The 18,231-nt window shown below is 35.3% G+C and overlaps 11 protein-coding genes and 1 non-coding gene across 12 annotated transcripts; 6 read left to right on the top strand and 6 right to left on the bottom strand.

Moving 5' to 3' along the window:
• Positions 1–20: 20 nt before the first annotated feature.
• Positions 21–1,644, bottom strand: TpMuguga_04g00449 (putative integral membrane protein). The gene is made up of 3 exons (XM_758991.2): positions 1,093–1,644; positions 511–1,032; positions 21–458 (listed from the first exon to the last, which is right to left on the bottom strand). The coding sequence occupies exons 1-3, from the start codon at positions 1,373–1,375 to the stop codon at positions 58–60; spliced, it is 1,206 nt and encodes a 401-aa protein (XP_764084.1). The 5' UTR covers positions 1,376–1,644; the 3' UTR covers positions 21–57.
• Positions 1,645–1,694: 50 nt separating this feature from the next.
• Positions 1,695–4,886, bottom strand: TpMuguga_04g00448 (putative integral membrane protein). The gene is made up of 8 exons (XM_758990.2): positions 3,891–4,886; positions 3,394–3,836; positions 3,245–3,338; positions 3,044–3,181; positions 2,356–2,961; positions 2,162–2,281; positions 2,039–2,122; positions 1,695–1,886 (listed from the first exon to the last, which is right to left on the bottom strand). Exons 1-8 carry the CDS (start codon positions 4,647–4,649, stop codon positions 1,725–1,727), a joined length of 2,406 nt encoding a protein of 801 aa, XP_764083.1. The 5' UTR covers positions 4,650–4,886; the 3' UTR covers positions 1,695–1,724.
• Positions 4,887–5,356: 470 nt separating this feature from the next.
• TpMuguga_04g00447 (uncharacterized protein) lies at positions 5,357–6,614 on the top strand. The gene has a single exon (XM_758989.2). The coding sequence runs from the start codon at positions 5,662–5,664 to the stop codon at positions 6,412–6,414; it is 753 nt and encodes a 250-aa protein (XP_764082.1). The 5' UTR covers positions 5,357–5,661; the 3' UTR covers positions 6,415–6,614.
• TpMuguga_04g02575 (uncharacterized protein) lies at positions 6,422–6,966 on the bottom strand (the record flags this gene model as incomplete). Its single annotated transcript, XM_061306192.1, has 3 exons — positions 6,422–6,684; positions 6,730–6,804; positions 6,864–6,966. 3 exons carry the CDS (start codon positions 6,964–6,966, stop codon positions 6,557–6,559), a joined length of 306 nt encoding a protein of 101 aa, XP_061161858.1. The 3' UTR covers positions 6,422–6,556.
• A 58-nt stretch (positions 6,967–7,024) lies between these two features.
• On the bottom strand, positions 7,025–7,106 carry TpMuguga_04g00935. The gene has a single exon. It is a non-coding gene; the product is annotated as a tRNA-Ser (tRNA).
• A 527-nt stretch (positions 7,107–7,633) lies between these two features.
• Positions 7,634–8,677, top strand: CRK3 (Protein kinase domain protein; the record flags this gene model as incomplete). The annotated part of the gene is made up of 1 exon (XM_758988.1): positions 7,634–8,677. One exon carries the CDS (start codon positions 7,634–7,636, stop codon positions 8,675–8,677), a length of 1,044 nt encoding a protein of 347 aa, XP_764081.1.
• A 212-nt stretch (positions 8,678–8,889) lies between these two features.
• TpMuguga_04g00445 (Cyclin domain protein) lies at positions 8,890–9,882 on the top strand (the record flags this gene model as incomplete). The annotated part of the gene is made up of 2 exons (XM_758987.1): positions 8,890–9,216; positions 9,250–9,882. The coding sequence occupies 2 exons, from the start codon at positions 8,890–8,892 to the stop codon at positions 9,880–9,882; spliced, it is 960 nt and encodes a 319-aa protein (XP_764080.1).
• A 446-nt stretch (positions 9,883–10,328) lies between these two features.
• TpMuguga_04g00444 (JAB1/Mov34/MPN/PAD-1 ubiquitin protease family protein) lies at positions 10,329–11,736 on the top strand. Its single transcript, XM_061306001.1, has 8 exons — positions 10,329–10,657; positions 10,719–10,804; positions 10,871–11,030; positions 11,059–11,158; positions 11,189–11,245; positions 11,276–11,364; positions 11,418–11,546; positions 11,582–11,736. Exons 1-8 carry the CDS (start codon positions 10,400–10,402, stop codon positions 11,648–11,650), a joined length of 948 nt encoding a protein of 315 aa, XP_061161857.1. The 5' UTR covers positions 10,329–10,399; the 3' UTR covers positions 11,651–11,736.
• TpMuguga_04g00443 (uncharacterized protein) lies at positions 11,327–13,525 on the bottom strand. Its single transcript, XM_061306000.1, has 7 exons — positions 12,735–13,525; positions 12,568–12,701; positions 12,486–12,534; positions 12,436–12,455; positions 11,946–12,332; positions 11,742–11,905; positions 11,327–11,711 (listed from the first exon to the last, which is right to left on the bottom strand). The coding sequence occupies exons 1-7, from the start codon at positions 13,306–13,308 to the stop codon at positions 11,642–11,644; spliced, it is 1,398 nt and encodes a 465-aa protein (XP_061161856.1). The 5' UTR covers positions 13,309–13,525; the 3' UTR covers positions 11,327–11,641.
• A 63-nt stretch (positions 13,526–13,588) lies between these two features.
• Positions 13,589–15,239, top strand: TpMuguga_04g00442 (uncharacterized protein). The gene is made up of 3 exons (XM_758984.2): positions 13,595–14,764; positions 14,865–14,947; positions 15,094–15,239. The coding sequence occupies exons 1-3, from the start codon at positions 13,779–13,781 to the stop codon at positions 15,207–15,209; spliced, it is 1,185 nt and encodes a 394-aa protein (XP_764077.1). The 5' UTR covers positions 13,595–13,778; the 3' UTR covers positions 15,210–15,239.
• Positions 15,240–15,303: 64 nt separating this feature from the next.
• VAPB (V-type ATPase B subunit) lies at positions 15,304–16,856 on the bottom strand. The gene has a single exon (XM_758983.2). The coding sequence runs from the start codon at positions 16,842–16,844 to the stop codon at positions 15,369–15,371; it is 1,476 nt and encodes a 491-aa protein (XP_764076.1). The 5' UTR covers positions 16,845–16,856; the 3' UTR covers positions 15,304–15,368.
• An 87-nt stretch (positions 16,857–16,943) lies between these two features.
• On the top strand, positions 16,944–18,181 carry TpMuguga_04g02515 (uncharacterized protein; the record flags this gene model as incomplete). Its single annotated transcript, XM_061306185.1, has 1 exon — positions 16,944–18,181. The coding sequence occupies exon 1, from the start codon at positions 17,168–17,170 to the stop codon at positions 18,179–18,181; it is 1,014 nt and encodes a 337-aa protein (XP_061161855.1). The 5' UTR covers positions 16,944–17,167.
• Positions 18,182–18,231: the final 50 nt, after the last annotated feature.

The following is an 18,231-nucleotide window of genomic DNA, read 5'->3' as shown; positions in this document are numbered from 1 at the left end:
GAAATAATATTAAATTTAAATCTCATGCTTTGGTAGGATTCATAATCAACAAACAAATCAAACTTCCTCTATAAAAATTGTAACGTTGGTGTAATAAAGGTAGCGGTGGAAGAGGTAAAATGTTGGCGGAGCTGTGAATCGTGGTTTATACTGGATAACTAGAGTCCTGTCTAGTAATTCCTGGTCAAGTGGTTCTTCTAAGTCAAGTTGAACAGTGAGAATCAGGTCCATTAAATCAGAAGTTACAATTTCATATTTGATAAAATCCTGGTTAAGGTAAAAATGTAATAGAAAATCGTTCTTATTAAGTGAGTGGAAGTACTCCACTGGTGTCTTTTGGACGTTTTCATGCCTGTTTAACTGGAAATCTAGGTCAGCAATCTTCAAATCGGCTCGAGATGATAAATCATGAACATTATCATAAAACACCGTTGGATCGGAAGCAGAATAGTATAATTCTAAAATAAAATGCAGAAAATAAGTTTAATAATATATAATGGTAAGAAATACCTTTGAATTGGGGTTCATTGGTTCTTGCCAAATTTGAGTAGTATGTAATGACAACCTTGTAAGCTTCCAATGATTTGTTTGATATGACAGTGATTGTGGTAATTTGTTGAGCATTTGGGTATTCCGGAATTATCTTTGTTTCATCATTGATATTATATTTGAGTGTTGCGAATCTGTGTGTACTATCTGCAACATACTGGGTCACATATCTCCCGTCCACATCCTCGTAATTGGACTTGAAAACGGAGATCGGAGTGGAGTTGAATAAATCACTCATGTGGAGATCCAGCCTCTGTTGTTCTAATCCTTTAATTACATAAACGTAGCCATCGATCTGTTTATAAGTTGATTCACTATACTCGTTTAGCAGGAACCTCCTGAAAACAAACACGTATGGGTAAACGTCCACGACTAGGACACGAAACGGTAAACGTTTTCTGTTTTCAATATGATGAACACTAACATATCTTCCCAAGTAGTTACCGTCATGTTCTAATGTTACACCACCAAATGTTAAGGTTCCTAAATATTATGTACAATTATGGTACATGAGTTAGTAGGGTATCTAGTGTTTAAAAATACCTATAATGTGATCAGAATTGTGAGTACTGTAAGTAACAGAAAGAATGGACCCTTTCTGTTTTATTGCTGAAACCTTAATAGCATGTGAGTATGCGGGGACGTTAAGGTCAAGTGGAACAATACAGGGGGCTCTTTCCTTATTAAGGTATGAAATAGGGATCAGAAGAATGACAAAAATGACAAAAATTGACAAAAAGAAAAGAACGTTAATGGATCGGAATGCCCAATACTTAGAGATGTCGAATTGCTGGCTAGAATTGTTAGTCTCAGAGTCGTTTGTCATTTGAATTAAGAAGTATGAGAAGTGGAAAACATTTCCAAACTAGTTAAAAGTTAAAATACGTTTAAAATATTAAAATAGGTGTATACTGATGGAAAATAATCCATCAAACCTTACTAAAGGGGTTGAAATTTGTGAAGAAAAGTAGAATCATTTAAACTGACATTTTGAAATTATTAACTTGGATAAAAATTAAAATAATAAAGAAACAAAAACATTAAAAATTAAAATTAAAATAAAATAAATTCAAGTCACATTTGAGTGTAAATGAGTCGAATTCAGGCATTATTTAATATTGGGATGCACATAAAACGACATGTAGTTAGAATTAAAAACAAATTTATAATTTAAATCAGATTTCGATACCCAGACCATTGTAGTTATTTGCTTTTATCAATTGTTCTACTGTTGATAGTTGGTTTACGAATTTTTCTGCCGACATTCCATCGCAGCGTCCACCGCTCAAAAAGTCAAGCAAGTGCCTCCTATCGCCCTCATTCCACTTTAGCCCAAGCTGAAATTTTATTTTAATAATATTTACTATTTATGTGTTTTAATTTATCTTTAAAATTAGTTTTATTAGAAATTTTCTATCTAGCTTGTGACCAATTTTGATATGTATTATTTACAGGTTATCATTTGTGAAATTACTTATCTATGTCTTACTTTTTTGATAATGGTTTGAAGTGTGCTGGAATCTATTGCTCCCGGTGCGTTCCATGGGATTTTGTACACATCCTCAAACAGAGCCTATGAAAATTTTTGATGAGTGTCATCTAATCCTCTTACCTTCATCTGTGATGTGTCAAGCGGCACTACTATTATCTGCTTAACCACCAAGCCGAGTACTGAAAACTCATCCTCGTTTAATCTGTGAGGTTCAGTTCTGGTAAACGCCTTTATAAACTCCTAAATTCCCATTTATACTAAATGCCTCAGGAAAATAGAACGTATAGTAATAGCACAGTGTGTAAGTTTTATACCTTGATTTTTTTATTGTTGCTGAATTGAAGGCCTTGCGACGATATGTATCTGAGGATCTTTTCCATACCAATGTAACCCTTCTTTCTCCCATCAAGGCTACGCCAAACCTCACTCATTTGTTCCTGCACAGCCAACGGAGAAGTTTTAAGCTTCCCAACCAAGTGTCTCCAGTAAGTTTCACCCTTTGTATTGAGAGAATTCATAACATAGTCAAGGTTTAAAGCGTCAATTATCTCCATTGCGTGCCTAGTGTTGTTTGACCGGTTAGACTCCCAGACCTTCTCCACGGTTTCAAAGTCAATAAGTAGCCCAGTCTTGCTTATTACAATTAATGAATATAGGATTTTAGGTGTAAGAAATCCTATAACGATGGTACTCACAAAAACAACAAATATTCCGAACCTATATTGCTTGAGCCAAGTATCACCGTGCTGCTGAATTAAGTAAACACAGATGGAAAGAACAAGAAGAAAGCCAAAGCAGAGATTCTCAAATAACTTGGCAAGAATCTTAGGGCCCTTTGATTTGAAAACAAACAAGTTCTCGTGTTTGTTTACTGGTCCATCACCGTGAACAAATCTAACCAAGCAATTGGTAGCCTCGGACTACAAATTTATATTGTATTGTTAACTAATTTGATAGACTTAAGAAATTAAATAGCATAAGATATATTGAATTTATGAATACCTCAGAATTGTCCAGTTTGTATGGTGGTAATAGATTCATAAGGGAGTACTTTGAAATTTCCAAGTCGTCAGTGTTGTGTTTAAACATCAAGTAAGACGATAAATTCGACGGATACAACTTTGTTTCAATTAAAAACACCTAATAAATGTATGTTGTGTGTTATTTTGATTTAATAAGTTAATTAATTTAGAAACAACTTACATAGTAAGCCAGTATAACCAATGATACTACGCAGAACAAACTAAATATTGAAATAAGCATAACCTCATTTTTGCCCTCAAAATCAAACGTTTTCCTAATAAAGCATATCAATTGTTAAATAATTATTGATTAAAGTCTTCAAATAATACCTTAAAATAAGTGAAAGTGCAATTACAAATACTAGAAGTTCTCCTGGAACTTTGAGCATTTGGACCGAATAATCAAGTATGTTTGCTCTAAGGTATTCCATAAAGTAGTAGCCACCGGGATCAATTTTCGGCAAACTCGCGTTGTTGACGTTATCTATAAACTCGAATCTGTTTGCTAGGAAGTTCCCTCTGTTAAACGTGTTCCTGCTCCATAAAGAGTAGCACCAGTTGCCTTCCAGTACTTGAAGATCAGACGCTGTGGAAAGCACATCACAGTTATCAGTTTTCCTCATCCAGGTCGTTATTCTCCTTACGATAAACTGGAAGTAAATTACGTATACGATGTACCACGCTAGTAAAATCACACAAACAGACAAAAGGCACTCGAAAACTGGCTCAACTATAGGGATAACGTCGCCATTCAAGGGTGATAAATTTGCATCCTAATAATTTTAATAATTGAGTTCATGAGTAAATAATTAAATTAAGGAAGTTACCCTGTAGAAAATCATTCTATCGAGTCTCTTAGCTAATTTTGTTTGTAGAATCAACCATAGAACAAGGTTGATTACACCTATTAATGCTATCTGCTTGTAGCACATGTTATATGCGTTTTTGAGAAATGAGTCCTGAGTATCCTCTATCTTTGACTCTATTATTCTAATTATGGTCATCATCAGCAATGCAAATGTCGAGGTCAGGATTACAACTCCGGCAACAACCTTGCTCCAATGTTTAAGCTTAATACCACCAGTGACAAGATTGAGAGAATTATCGCCCTCAACTTTTAAATTCAAGTTCCCCTCTGGGTAATCTGAATCTTCATTTACAACACTATGTAAATTTAATGACGGATTATTTGCTCCGTGATTCAATATTCCAGTGTACTTTGTAGTTAATATTTGTATGGATAACTTATGTCTGGTTTCAAAGTTACCAGCTTTTAAAGCTCTATTTTCTAGATCATTACTGTTCAAAGGAGCTCCATTTGCATAGCTGGAGTCAAGATTACCGAAGTTTGTCGAGTTTTTTTTAACGCTTTCAGTGGTGTAAGATATTGTTAAGCAATGCGATTTACTTAAAATTAACAAAAGTAGCGATATGTACTTAAAAAGTTTTAAAATTCCAAGTAAATTTACTGCGTTTGACGATTTTGAAGTTTTAGATTTGTTTTTAAAATCAATAATGGGTCTGATTTCGACCTCATTTACACCTATTGAAGGTCCGACTGGACCCTCACTTGTATTATACATCATCTTTTAATGAAATTTAGAGTGAATTTCTATTAATTAGTGTTGAATCAAGAATCCAAACACATTTCTGTTTTTTAAATTGGATAAGAAATATTAAATCTCATTAAATCGACCTTATTCTTATCTGGACAGTATATTAAGGTTAGGCAGATTATAAAAATTGCCTTTACAAACAAGGTAGACTAAGAAAGTTAAAAGCATATCCAAATTGAACTCTTTGGATATAATTAAGAGGTAAATAGAATTTAAAAATGTTTAGAAGGAAATATTGATAATTTAGACAATGGAATTCACAAAATGGATAGTTACGAGAAGTAAAATAAAATAAAACTTTAAAAACTAAAAATGTTTAAGAAAATTTTATTATAATGCCAAAATCAGAGAAATTCAGGGATAATAGAAGGAAGAGGAAGTAAAAAGAAGTGATTTAGACAAAAGCACTGGATTGCACCAATTAAAATAGGGAATATTTTAAAAAATAACGGGAAAGGAGTATAAAATTAATGAAATGAATAAGATTTACCGTTATATAAGGTTAATTTTGAGTTTTATATGAGTATGTCAACAGTTAGTGTGTAATCGTTTAAGTAAAAGTAAAAGTGATACTAAACTATTGTTTAAGTGTTTGTTTTTTTTAAATAAAACGGGATTTGTGTTGTTTTCTTGGAATTAGAATGTTTTAAAAATTATATTTCATTTATACTGTCATAATTTATTCACGATACCCACATTTGATGGAAAAATATGTTGAAGTTCGTTGTATAAAATATTTAAAATTTTTTATGTATGATTACAATTCCGTTGATTTTAATTAGAAATTATGGACTCCTTAAGTCGTCCTTCTCGATGATTTTTAAGCTCTTTTATATTCAAACTTGCAATACCGTTTTGTTGGATTTTCATGTTTGAAAATTTCATTCTTTATTACACCCTTTGAAATCGCCTTGCTTTTTTAACATGTTTAAGGCCTTGATTTGTAAAATATTAAACGAGCCTTTTAAACATTGATTCAAAAATGTATAGTAGAAGAAGGTTTCAGGGTCCTTTGGACTCACACAATCCTGACGACGATAGGCGCAGGAAGACTAGATCCGGCGAAGCGTTTGCAAGACATAAACAGAGGTATAATGAGATTCTAGAGAGGCGTAAAATGATGGACGATCGTCGAAATGACATACCACCACCACCTGTAAGATATGGTAGGAACGAGTATAAGGACAAATCAATGATAATATGCAGATACTTTTACAGATTTGGCACCTGTACCAAGGGTGAAGCTTGTATTTTTTCTCATGATTGTACTCCCCTGAACTCAAAGGATTTAAAGCTGTGTCACTTCTTTGTAAAGAACGAAGGGTGTAAAAAGACCGCAGAAGAATGTAAATACTCACATGAAATCCATAAATTCCTATGTAGGCAGAATGTAATTAATGGGTTCTGCAACTTAGGAGGAAACTGCCAGTTCAACCATATGCCGCAAGACTCAATACAGAGGATGGACGACACCGAGAAGCTTAAGTTCTGTTACAACAACAAAAAGTTCCTCGTAAAGTCTTTGATTAACTTCTTAATTAATGATAACTGGATTAATCCTCAACATATTGGGGTCTGCGATGACGTCAAAGGATTAACTGCTATCGTAACTTCGTATAACAATATACCTGAAAAGATTATTAAAACCATCCCTTGGTATCTGCATTACACACTTTTGATTTTAGAGAAGGATCTAAATACTATGCAAGCTAAAAATGAACAGCCTAAGTCATAAAAACGAGTTTTTATACAATATAACCAAATAATTTAAATTTAAAACTTAATGTTCCGTTCGTTCTTGCCAATATCGACAATGGTTCAATCAGTAATGTATTGGGAATATAATAAATTAAATTTATATTGTGCTTATTCTTTAGTTAACCATCGTACGGAATATAGTTTTTTATGGATTTTATTCTGCGTTTATGAGATTTCTGCTTTGAATGAGATATGAGGGAGTTCTGATCCATAAAATACCGGTCACAAAATTGACAGTAGAGAGATTCTATAGCAAACATTATTGTAAATATGTTTATAAAGAGAAACTAACTCTTGTTATCAGATTCACAAGAAGAATCTTGAGTGCGATTGTCAGGTGATCGAATCTTGAAAAGGGAGTCATAAACTAAATAAATATTAAATTTTTTTATGAAAACTGATAAAATTAATTGATGAAAGAAATACTTTGATCAATATCCTTGGCCCTGTGTTTTAAATCTCGTACACCTCTTTTCAGAGATCGGTTGTGGCCCATGCCCTTGTGTTGCTTCTTACACCGTTTACCCATGTGTTATATTAAAATTAAAATAAATTTAAATAAAATATAAAATAAAATATTAAAAGTTCGACGGCTGCAGGATTCGAACCTACGCGGGCATAGCCCAATGGATTTCAAGTCCATCTCCTTAACCGCTCGGACAAACCGCCGCTTATAAAACCTCTGAAATAACGTTTAGAATGTGTATTATTTTAAAACCAAACCTTAGCTATCTAGTTATAAAATTTTATTGTTTTATATAAATATAATAAATATAATAATTATTGAATCATTATTGATTTGTTTAATTATAGTTAATTATGGTGTTTTTAAATTTTTAACCAAAAATTTTTGTATGTGTTGACACAAACTTTGTAAATTTGGATATTCTTACCCTGCACATTTTGGATTCCTTGACCTTTATGACACATATTTATCTTACTTATACGTTTCATCCATTATCTGATAAAATTCATATCAATTTCCACTCATTTTCTTACCTTTTCCTCCTACACATTTTTAAAATGATTCCATTTAGTTAATTTATGCTTATTTACTTATGATACTTATTAATCAGTTTAATAAACGTCCTGCTCCTTCTTCTATCATTGTAGAACCAGTGAAAAGAAAATTTAGTAAAACCTCGAGTAAATTTTACGAACAGTGCTTTTCCTATCCCATTCATCAGCTGGCATGTATGATACTCGTGTTTGTGGACCCGAGAGAAGTCATTTCGAGCCTCTTTTATGTTAGTAAAACTTGGAATAAAATGTTGTTGAACTCCCAAATATGGAATTATTATGAGGAAAAATATGGAATTCTCTCAAGAGTAACCATTAACCCATTCAAAATCTTATCAGAGAGGAGGTCTAAGGGTAAGGTGTATATGGGTAAATACCTGTGTGATTCAAATAAAAACAAAAATAACTATGAAGATGTTGTAGTGAGGGTGGTAAACCTTAAGCTAACCAACGCGGGAAAGAACGACGGAATTCCAACGTCGAGCCTTAGAGAGATGTCATTCATGAAAATGATCAACCACCCCAATGTGGTTAAGTACTACGGAGCCCAGATTATCGATAACAACCTGTTTATAGTTACTGAATATTTAGAGTACAATTTAATTGAATACATGGAACGAAAGCACAACGAATTTGAATGTATTACCCCGTGTAAGAGTTTGCTGAGAAATGAAGTAATGAAAATAATGTTTGATTTACTTAAGGCGGTATCCTCTATACACACTATGAAGGTGTTTCACAGGAACCTAAAACCTGAGAACATCTTTGTGGATTGTGATGTAATTGTGGATGGAACCAGGTTGATTTACAACTTTAAAAGTCTTAAGATTGGGGATTTTGCTATGGGAAGATTAACGGGGTTAATGGAGTACTCCCCAGAGGAAACCAAGGAGCGTTACCAAAGTTTTAGAGAGTGTAGAAGACTATTTTACAGAGCTCCAGAACTTATTCTAAGGTGTGATTCCTACGATAAATCAATTGATTTGTGGTCCATTGGTGTTATATTCTATGAAATTGCTTGTAATGATATCTTGTTCAAGGGTATTAATGAAATCAGCCTCGTATGGGATATTTTCAACGTCACAGGCTTCCCTGACCATACGTCACTTAACTCATTGTCTATGGATCTTTATCTCAAATGGAACAGTGTTATACTCCCAAATAAGCCAATAGATATTGAACATGTGATATCAAGTTCAAAATGGTATATACTTACTTAGACAAATACTACTATGTACACACAGGTGTATACGTACTCGAGTATACACACCACTGTGCATGTAAATAATCATCTATATATTTAACATCAATAAATGTATAAAACGTGCATTAACACCAGTGTAGTTCTGAAGAATACAATAGCCTTTGTAACGAATACTCTAAATCTGGTCAACTAGAGGCTTTTGATAAGTTGGTGCGCTTTAGCACGATAATGGGAGCTGCATGCACAAAATTACTCTTTGAATTCATTAGTGTATTACCGTCAAATAGACCAAATATCACTCAAATCATCGAAAACAAAGCGTTCTGGGAGTTTAAAATCCCGGAAGTGGGCTGTGAGTGTCTACTCACCGGTGACGAGTGCAGGCTGACCAACAGACAGATACACCTTGTTGTCATTCAGGATGAAAAGACTCAAAATAATTGTAATCTGAAAGACACAGCTGTAATTATAAATAAAATAAATCGTGTGTTTAATGAGGGCACCATTAAACAGCCAGGCTCGAGTATGGAGTATCAAGTGATACACAAGCTCATTGTATGGCGACTTAGGACACATATTAATTTTTAGGTAAATTGGTACTTTTATGTTGCAAAATGCTTCAAATTATCTTCTTTAACGGTTCACACTGGAGTTGAGTGTTTTATTAACGTGCTGGTTTTGTTGGGAGATGTAAAGGTAAACCAGGTTGTCTCGATCTTCGTCAGCTGTCTTAAAATAGCGCACAGGATTAATGAAATCTCCCAGGAGTATTACAGATGTGACAATACGACAGAATACTCCGAAATAGCAGGGCTTTCCAGGGAAATAACTAAAATCTTGGGTGTAACAAATGAAACGCCTACAAAGGCTAACTTCCCAGATGGAGAAGAGCTCATATACTACGAGAAGGAAATTATGAGACTCGTCAAGTTCAATTTACCGCTCTATTCTTTATCTTACTTGGTGTATGATATGGGTAAAGCAATGGAAATTGATATTATCTCAGAATGTTTCCAATTTGCTTATCTTTTATCTGATCTTTGCTTATATTACGTGGAACTTAACGAATTTGAAAATGAGCTAAAGGCACAAATTATCTGGTTAATCTCGATACTGAAATATATGACAAATGACTCAAAATTATGTGAAAATGAAGACAAAACAGATGTAAGTTTATATACACAATGGGTATTTTATTATATAGGACTTGGGGTTAACTGAAAAAAATAAAGAAGTTGTTAATAAATCTAGGGGAAATGAGTTGGAAAAGGTGAAAGAAGTGATGAAAAGCGTAATTAATGATAAAAAATGGTACCGAAGTAATTCAATCAGCAAGGTGCTAAGGTGTGTGTCATTAGTAGAACATATTGCAAACGTTGGATGCAAAAAAATGAAAATTGACCCGGACCAGAATTCAATTTATGGAATCCACACGATTAATTTTAGCATAGAAGGAAAAGTTAGGGTACAATTTAAATTAATAAAAATGCTAATATGTGAGGAAGTGGAAGAACAAATGAAAGGGATAAGGGACGATATTTTATGTAGGAATCTGATACACCAAATACATAATTTATAAATTTTAATTTCACTAAATATATAATTATTAAAATTTCCATTCTTTTGAGTTTTTGACCCAACATGAGAATTACAAATACAACCATATTCTCCAATGAACTTGTTTCTTATTATAAATTTGTTGTATATATTGTTAAATTAGTAATTTTAATACAGTAAAATGAGTAGAAGTAAACTTTCAGATTTTAACGCAGGCGAATCCTATCAACACTTGGGATCCAAGTGCTTCCACGCTACTCCTCTGACTAATATTAAATGGAAGGTACATCCCATGGTGATTTTTACAATTTTGGATTCCTATATGAGGCGTGAAGACGGTCAATACAATGTTATTGGTACACTTCTAGGTGTTGTTTGTGAAGCCAACACAGTTGAAATCACAGATTCCTTCGTTGATCGCCATTCCCTTACAGATGAGGTAAATTTTCGAATAAAATACACGCTTTTATATACAAAATTAAATATTAATTTTGAAATAGGGATTGTTGCAAATTATAAAAGATCATCATGAAAATATGTACGAATTAAAACAAAAAATTAACCCAAAAGAACAAGTGGTCGGATGGTAACTTCTCAATTAATTAAGTTCTAGATTATCTAATTCTCAGAATCAAATTTCAATGAGTTTCAGGTTTTGCACTGGGTCTGAGATGACTGAACTCACATGTGCGGTTCATGGATGGTTTAAACAGTTCAACTCAGTTTCCAAGTTTTACCCAAACCCTAACCTTTATGAACCCATTCATTTACTTGTTGACGCAACTTGTGACAGCGGCTCTATGATGATTAAGGTATAAATGGAAATTTAACATTTTATAGGCCTACGTTCAACTCCCACTGACGATTACAAAAGACGCGTGTTTCCAGTTTCATGAAGTTGACCTCGAGCTGTTAGTTTCACCTTCAGATACTGCAGGAAGTAAGAAATAAGTATCTCAACGATTTTTAGTTTCATACTTGCTGAAGTCCCTAGATAACTCTAAGAGTAGGAACCCACATAACTCAGGTACAACCATTTCACTAAATAAATTTTCAGAAACTTTACTCCCAAACACCTTTGGGAACTCTCTGCTAAAGCTAAAGGACCTTATTGACAAGTGTATAAAATTAGTTGAAAACGCAATGGTAAGTAATAATTACAAAAGACACGATTTGAGGGGTGAATAAATTAATTGCAGGAAAAGGGTAATTCTAAGATATACCCGGAAGTTGGAAGGTTTTTGTTGAAGACAGTCTCAACGGAGAAGCTGATGAACCTGAAAAAGATAGAGAAAATATGCGAGCTTTCACTCCAGGATAACCTCATGGTAATTTTAAAGTTTTATAATTTATATTTGTTCAGATCGCCTACTTGGCAAACCTCGCCAACCTACAATTCGCTCTCTCCGAACACCTAAACTCTTCATTCTAGGCGAGAAATTTGTCTCCATCGCAGCTCAGACTCCTTCAAGCCGTTGGAAAACTCTTCAATCCTAACCTAATTTACTAAAATGCTGACTTACATGTCATGTAGTTCCTGAGTTGTCTCCGAACCAATCTCGTCCTGGTACTGAGATAAGTTATCGATGTCGACAAAAGTAATGCTCTCAGCCAAGTCATATAGGTTTACGTTTCCACTCCTTTCGAATATTTGCAGCTTGTTTCCAGCCAGGAGTTCAGATGGGATCTGAAAATAATCAGTGAAAAATGATAGATTTAGTAGATACGTCGAAAAAGTGTTCATCGGTGGTGTCAAAGGAGTTGTAGATTTTAACATGTCGAACCAGGTTTTTACCCAGTTTTGGAGCGCAGTTCTCAACCAGCATTGATAGCTCCCCGAAGATACCCATCCCCTCATGACTACTCTCAGACCTTGATACGAAGAGTAGCAACTTGTTATCCTCCACTAGAGATATGCTGTTGTACATTTTCTTGAGATCATTATCCTTGGTATCAAGAGACCACGGAGCTAAGACGTAAATAGGGTTAACAACGTAGGCTGCAACTGAGCCAAAGTCCTTAAAATCAGTCTTGTTAAGTTCATTTTCAACGGCAAAACCGTATGAAAAACACAAAACCTTGTTTCCATACCCTCCCCTGACATTTTTACGTTTCTATCAACGAAATTAGAATATTGTTTAGTATTTTCTTATTGTTTAGAATATTGGTTAGTATTTTCTTAGCGTTTACAATATTGAATAATGAAGTAAAAATTACCTTAGGTGCTGGTTTAGCATCTGAATAATTATTTAATGGTGAAAACTTACTGAATTTTTGAGGTGTGACGAGGTAGTTCTTAATCTCCCTTAACTCGCCCTAAGAATTAGGTTATGGTGATTTTAAACAAACTGATAAATACGAGTCGAAGAGCCACTCGATACTCAAACATGGTATAGAAGTTGAAAGGTTTACAACATGGTCGTCAATACTCTCGTCAAAAGTCTTACAGAAGAGTAAATATAATTTATTATCTTTCTTACAATCTAATACAATGATGATAACCTATATTGACTAACTTTCTTTCTTTAAATTTGAGGGTTCCAGGAAAGTGAACCCACAATGCGATATGAACCTGACCAATGTGTCAAAGCTATACCTTATATAATTTAAGGTATCCTCAGTGGATGAATCCGGTTTATTCTTGAAACTACCAAACAAAGATACTTTTAAACCCGTTCTTTTGAATTTTAAGCAATTAAAGCTCCTGTTGGCTCTGAAAAAAGGAGGTGTTTCATTCAAGTAGACCTTGTTATCTCTGTTACAGCTGTAAAGCCAAATGGGAGTGACAAGCTTATAGTCTAGTGAGTTTGGAGGTTTTGATTCATAGCCCACGGAGTAGTTGCACAAGTAATACGTGATGCTGAGTCTCTTTACATCTAGCTTTTTGTTAGGGTATTTGAGGACGTTGGCACCTCTGGTAACAAGGGATTCAAGAATCTTGATAACCAACTTCTTGCAACTCTCAAGAGAGTCATTGAAGCCTAGAAGGCAGAAGGTCTTATTGTTCCATATGCCTGTTGTATGGTCACTGCGCCAAATATCTTCATTTATGTAAACTGAATTATACACATCCTCGAAAGATCTAGGCATGATAGGAAGAAAGACTAACAATGAACAAGACTCATTTATGCTTACATTATGCTTAACTTAATTATTTAGTTATTTTAGTATTTCAGGTAATTAAGGTAGGCAGGGAATCCTCCATGAATTGCATTTGTGGTCAGAACTTACTCAGAATTGAAATGAACAGTAAATTTGAATAAATTAAAAATAATTAATAATAGATATTCCGAATTGTGTGTGTTCCACTGTATATTAACTGTATTCTCGAGCCTTCTCACCACTTCAACACAATCAGAGGAATTTAGTGTAAAATAATTTGTAAATTTATTTGTATTATATTCATTTAATTTTAAATAATTTTTTATTGTTCATGAGATCCTAAATAGTGGATACTGTTATTTTTAAACCATTTATCAAAGTTTTCACAGCATGTTGATTTGGATTTATAAAATACTAAAAACCCGGCATTTTAGCAATAAACTTGACTATTTTTAATTATGAAAAGAAAACTCGAGGAGGAATCCATTAATTTAATTGGTAGAACGGCTGCTGAGCGGTCTTTGGATAGAATTTATAATAGGCAAAGGAAAGAACTTAAAAAATTAAAATCAAAGGAACGTGATAAAAATCCACATATTGAATTTAATAAACCACTTCCTTTCCCCGAAGTCTCTAATAAAGACAAGCCTACCAAGTCAGATCCTGATCCTACTGTAAAATCAGAACCGGTTAAAAGAACGGTCAAAGAGGTTCTGGAGGATTTGCGTAAAAAGCACATTCCAAACAGAAACAAATTCGCTAAAGGTGTGGCTCTTCTTTCTAAGTTATCAAATTCATACTTCAGGGAATCCTGCAAGGCTGAAACTGACGTTACTCACCTTGAGTTCTTCCATGTTTTTAGCACAGTTAACGATGTCTTTGTTAGGGAATTCTCAGGAGTTGTTCCGAAAGACTGCTTCGATGAGAAAGCTGCGCTCTCTTCCTTAACTGACATCATTGATTATCTACTAAGTTTCTCTAGCAAAGCTGATTACGGAAGTGCCAAGACTCAGAGTAATAATGAAGCAAAGTCTGAGCAAAATGTCACGAAACTCAGTACTGAAGATAAAAAATTAGACCGAAATCACCAAAATGATGGGCTTAAATTTACAACTGAAGAGATTTTATTTCTAACACTCCTAAAAATCAGCTTCGGATACTCTTCATCACTATGGTATGAGAACGACCCGTTTGTTTTTCATACGATTGTAAATAATCTAAAGAAGTTTTTTGAGGATTTTATCTCTGAAACCATGAATGGATTTGTACTAACTGATTTAAACAGGCCGCTTAGTGACGGTTTTGACCTTCCTACAAGAGATGAGCTCATGACCCTCCAGCTCAAGTCGTTCGTTAGGACCCTTGCGGTTGTCTTCACATTCTTTGATTTCCCCTGGTCTAAGTCGTCTCTAATTCCTCTATTTAGCACAGTTTATCTAAAACGGTATCTTCCATAACTTAAAATTTTACTTAGTAGCAGATACACCTTACTTTAGTTATCAGTAATTATTATGTCTTTAATTTCCACAATATAATAGTTTTAGAGAACTGTTTGATGAAGCTGATAAGACCAGGATATCCAGTTGGCAGTCTTATATTAATGCAAATAGGACCAAAGGCGCCAAGTGTAAGTGATTTATATCTATAGATAATATAAAACATATACTATTGTAATATATACTTGGTATAATGAACAATATACTCTTACCGTATTAAATATAATTTTGACAAATACAATTTTAATAAAAATAACATTCCCAAAATAATGATTAGGTGTTTTGGTTAAAAGCATTGGAGAGTCAGGGTTCGAAGTTAGAGACGGTCGCGAGGAAAAGGTCGTTAGCGTCCACGGATCGCAGGTCTGGAGTGACAGACACATTGGACTTTAAAGCATTAGTGATAAATCTTGTACACTAGCATATATAATACATTTTACTACATTTAGTGTCCATAAATAGTTAAAGCTGTTAAATCAGGAGTTATGGTTGACTTCATTAGTTATAAATTAAATCGTTGAGTAAGAATTAAAATAGAGTGCGATCTCAGGTTTATAACTTTCTAGGGTAATACTTCTTGACCAAATCAGTCTTGATTTTCTTGAGCATGTCCTCTGGAAAAGTGCGCAGAAGCTCCCAGCAAATATCCAGGGATTCCTCAATGGTTCTGCGTTCATATTGACCCTGCCTTAGAAACTTGTTCTCAAAATTATCAGTGAATTCAAGGTACAGTAAGTCATCCGAGGACAGAGCCTCCTCACCAATGACAGCCTTCATGGCCCTCGTGTCTTGGCCTATGGCATAATCAGAATAAAGCTGATCACTGACGCTCGGATGGTCCTCTCGAGTCAAATCAGACCCGATTCCTGACTTCATTAGTCTGCTAAGGCTTGGAAGGACGTTGATCGGTGGATAAATGCCCTTGTTAAATAGAGTTCTATCAACGAAAATCTGACCTTCCGTGATATAACCAGTTAAATCAGGGATCGGATGAGTTATGTCGTCGTTTGGCATCGTTAAAATAGGGAATTGCGTTATGCTTCCAGTAGACCCGTTTATTCTGCCTGCCCTTTCGTATAGACTTGCAAGGTCTGTATACATGTATCCCGGGTACCCTCTGCGGCCAGGCACCTCCTCTCTCGCTGCAGAAACCTCCCTAAGAGCGTCTGCATATGAGCTCATATCAGTTAAAATTACAAAAACGTCCATTTCTCTATCAAATGCAAGGTATTCAGCAGCCGTGTATGCGTATCTCGGCGTGATTATACGTTCCACCGCAGGGTCATTGGCGAGGTTCAGGAATAAAACTACGCGTGACATGGCGCCTGTTTGCTCAAAATCTCTGCGGAAAAAGTCGGCAGTTTCAAGATTGACGCCCATGGCTGCGAAAACAACGGCGAAATTGTCAGGATGCTTATCCTTTGTATCCTTCCCGTCTACTAGACGGGACTGTCTACAAATCTGAGCGCCTATTTCATTGTGAGGAAGGCCTGCAGCGCTAAATAACGGTATTTTCTGGCCTAAAACTATTGAATTCATGACATCAATGGTAGAAATGCCCGTTTCAAGTATTTCTCGTGGGTGCATCCTACAGATAGGGTTGATAGGATATCCGTTGACATCGACATAGTCGTCTGGCAGGATAGAAGGTCCGTCGTCTATTGGGAAACCGCTTCCATTAAAAACTCTTCCCAGCATATCCTCAGAAACTCCCATCTTCAAGGTTTCGCCAGTCATATCGACGGTACAAGATTTGTTGTCAATACCGGCCGTGCCTTCGAAGACTTGAACGACCGCTACGTTGCCTCTAACCTCAAGAATCTGGCCTCTTCGAGTAGTTCCGTCTCCCATATTAATTCGTACAATTTCAGAATAGCGAGGAAAACGAACTTTATCCAAAATTACCAAGGGTCCCCTAACGCCGGTAATAGTGCGATATCTAAGGCTTGGCTCGAATGAGAAATCAGTTTTGGCGGCCCTAACCATTTCGTTATAGGCATCATTTTTATTTAGAGTATTTTTATCCATTGAATAATAAAAAAATAAAAGTGCTCCGTATTACATAGATTGTGTGCTTTAGTCTCGTGATGGGGAACTCAATTATGAAAAGCTTGATGGAATACGGCCCTTATTTTGTATATTTTTTGTATATGTACATATAATAATTATATTTAAATATTGTTTTATTATTTTTAATTGTTTATTTGTATCTCTGAGGCCCAATCTCTCATGCTTCACGAGAATCGTTAATAAATGTATCTTTAACTAATCAAAATGACACTATAATGTCCTAGCGACTATAAAAAAATTTAAGGAAGCTAGCTGGCCGTTGTTTACTCCAGACCACCTTGATGAGATGGTCATTTAAGCAATGCCTGGCTTGGCTTGTCCTTTCAATCACCTTAATCTCCATCAAAACTTCCGTTAGCACTGATATCATTACACAATCAGGAGGCAGTGATGAGGAGCGTGGAATAGCAAGACCTGGGCCTTCTAGAGGGCCTGGACCACCGAGGGAAGAGACGATTCCTCCCCCGGTGGATAGAGAGTCAACTTCGAGAGGAAAAGATCCACCTCCCGAAGAAAATCCTCCACGAGTCACATTCTCATCTGATAGAGTTAAATCTAAATCTGCTTTAAAAGGTATGTTCAACTACTTGTTTGGGCTAGATTATCCATATCACCAGTTCACTCCACCAAAGGAAGAAGAACCCATAGATTTCCCCGAGGGTGCGTATAGCGACGTCAAAGACGAGCTTGACATTCTGGACTTAACTGACATGGATGACGAGAAGCTGAACAAGCTGTTGCACGACGTTCTGCTAGATTACCACCCCGGGCATTTCACGAGATATAATGCCGAATGGGGACATACAGTCCTTACGAAGGATGGGCAGATCCCTCTAGGCGGAGATGCCATCCACTTCGATATATTTGACGGGTACCTTCCCCGCGGTGTGAAGTTTAACGACCTGCGTGTTTTGTTCCTCTACACGATTGACACCGGTTACTATCTGTACAAGGTGAAGTTCGGTGATATGGTTGTTACTCTAAGCCCCGATCTTGAAAACGTGACAGTACACCTTTTCGAGAGCTACGGAGGTCTTACGATAATCAGGATCTTGTTCTTCGTCAAAGGAATGTTCGAAAAACATGAGTACATCGAGACTGGTCGGAAGTCGAGACTATTCAAGAAGATGTCGGGGAGAAGCATTACTCCTCCCATGCCGAAGTTCGATCCCAGCAAAGAAGTGACTGAAGATATGATCCTGACGTGGATGAGAGAAAGATACAGGGACATAGCCAAGACCAATCCAAACATTGTTGAAGAATTGATTAATTACAAAATTGTTTTCACGCGATAAACTCTCGCTGTAATATAATGTTGTAAATTATTCATACCTATCTAGTTATG

The sequence above is a fragment of the Theileria parva genome (assembly GCF_000165365.1).
Source record: "Theileria parva strain Muguga chromosome 4 map unlocalized ctg_529, whole genome shotgun sequence".
NCBI classification, from domain to species: domain Eukaryota; phylum Apicomplexa; class Aconoidasida; order Piroplasmida; family Theileriidae; genus Theileria; species Theileria parva.
The sequence above is the reverse complement of the archived record's forward strand: the minus strand, read 5'-3'. Positions and strand labels throughout refer to the sequence as shown.